The sequence below is a fragment of the Melanaphis sacchari genome, unplaced genomic scaffold (genome assembly GCF_002803265.2).
Source record: "Melanaphis sacchari strain LSU unplaced genomic scaffold, SCAv2.0 Contig2174_pilon_pilon, whole genome shotgun sequence".
Lineage (NCBI taxonomy): Eukaryota > Metazoa > Arthropoda > Insecta > Hemiptera > Aphididae > Melanaphis > Melanaphis sacchari.
The window spans coordinates 4,868-5,867 of NW_020271092.1; the positions used below are offsets into that span (position 1 = coordinate 4,868).

Consider the following 1,000-nt stretch of genomic DNA (forward strand, 5'->3'; position numbering starts at 1 on the left):
TAATGTAATTTAATGTAATTTAATGTAATTTAATGTATGTTTAATGCTTCTTTGTCGTTAATTAAACTAATTTGTCGCTATAATATTTTGTTCCGATTTGTTTTAAATATTCCAATCGATTTATAGATTTGTTACATAATTGTCTGAAACATATTTCTAAAAAATTTAATTTATTTATGGTGTCTTTTCGTTGAACATTATTAATACTTTTCTTTATTGAGTTTAATTTTAAATCTGATTCTGATTGAATTTGTAATATTGTGTCTATAACTAGGTAAATATTTGGATGTGGCGAGTAAAATTGACTATTGTAATGACGATGAAAACTTTCTACGCCATTTGTTGTCCTTGGATTATTATTACTTGGTGCACTTGCCCACATAACTGGAGGGAAATCTGAGTCAATCAAAATATAATTTTCTAGAATATAATCTGTGAATTGCGTAAACATAGTCGTAGGTGCAATTGATAGCAAGTCCGTAAAGCCGTCCGAGATTTCATCTGGTGGTAAATAACTTAAACCGAAAAAACACTTAAGCCATGCACCGATTTCTGATGAATTGTTTAAATATTCGTTTAATAGTGGTTTATTTTGTTGGATATGTCGATACCAACTTTGCCCGAGATGGAAATTACAACAAACTAATTTACAATTTGGAAACTTTTGTAATACAGCATTATGAGCGGCTTTTTCAAAATCAGCATGGAAAATATTTATTTGAAGTTGCTTGTTAGTCAGTTGCACACATAATTTTCCTAACATTTCCCATAACATCAAATAAGTCGAAGTCTGTTTGTTGCGTAAAAAACAATAAACAAGAGGAATATAATAGTTATTTTTGTAAATATGTAATGTATACAGTTGCATAAAAAATTTTGGAGCATAAGTAAACGTTCCATCTCCAAAAACATGTTCCGCGTTTGAAATTGCCTCTAAATTAATTTTGCACGTAAATATAATTATATTTTTGTCATCACTAATAAAACAAAATTGTTCACC

General features: G+C 28.6%; 1 protein-coding gene across 1 annotated transcript; it reads right to left on the bottom strand.

Moving 5' to 3' along the window:
* Positions 1 to 120: 120 nt before the first annotated feature.
* Positions 121 to 775, bottom strand: LOC112593964. The gene is made up of 2 exons (XM_025338552.1): positions 208 to 775; positions 121 to 143 (listed from the first exon to the last, which is right to left on the bottom strand). Exons 1-2 carry the CDS (start codon positions 773 to 775, stop codon positions 121 to 123), a joined length of 591 nt encoding a protein of 196 aa, XP_025194337.1.
* Between the last annotated feature and the right edge of the window lie 225 nt (positions 776 to 1,000).

Excerpts from the sequence above, each read along its gene's own strand:
- LOC112593964 (XM_025338552.1), bottom strand. The coding sequence starts at position 775 with ATGTTATGGGAAATGTTAGGAAAATTATGTGTGCAACTGACTAACAAG. Across the intron at positions 144-207 it reads ATTAAACTCAATAAAGAAAA|ACAATTATGTAACAAATCTA; the intron begins GTATTAATAATG and ends AATATGTTTCAG.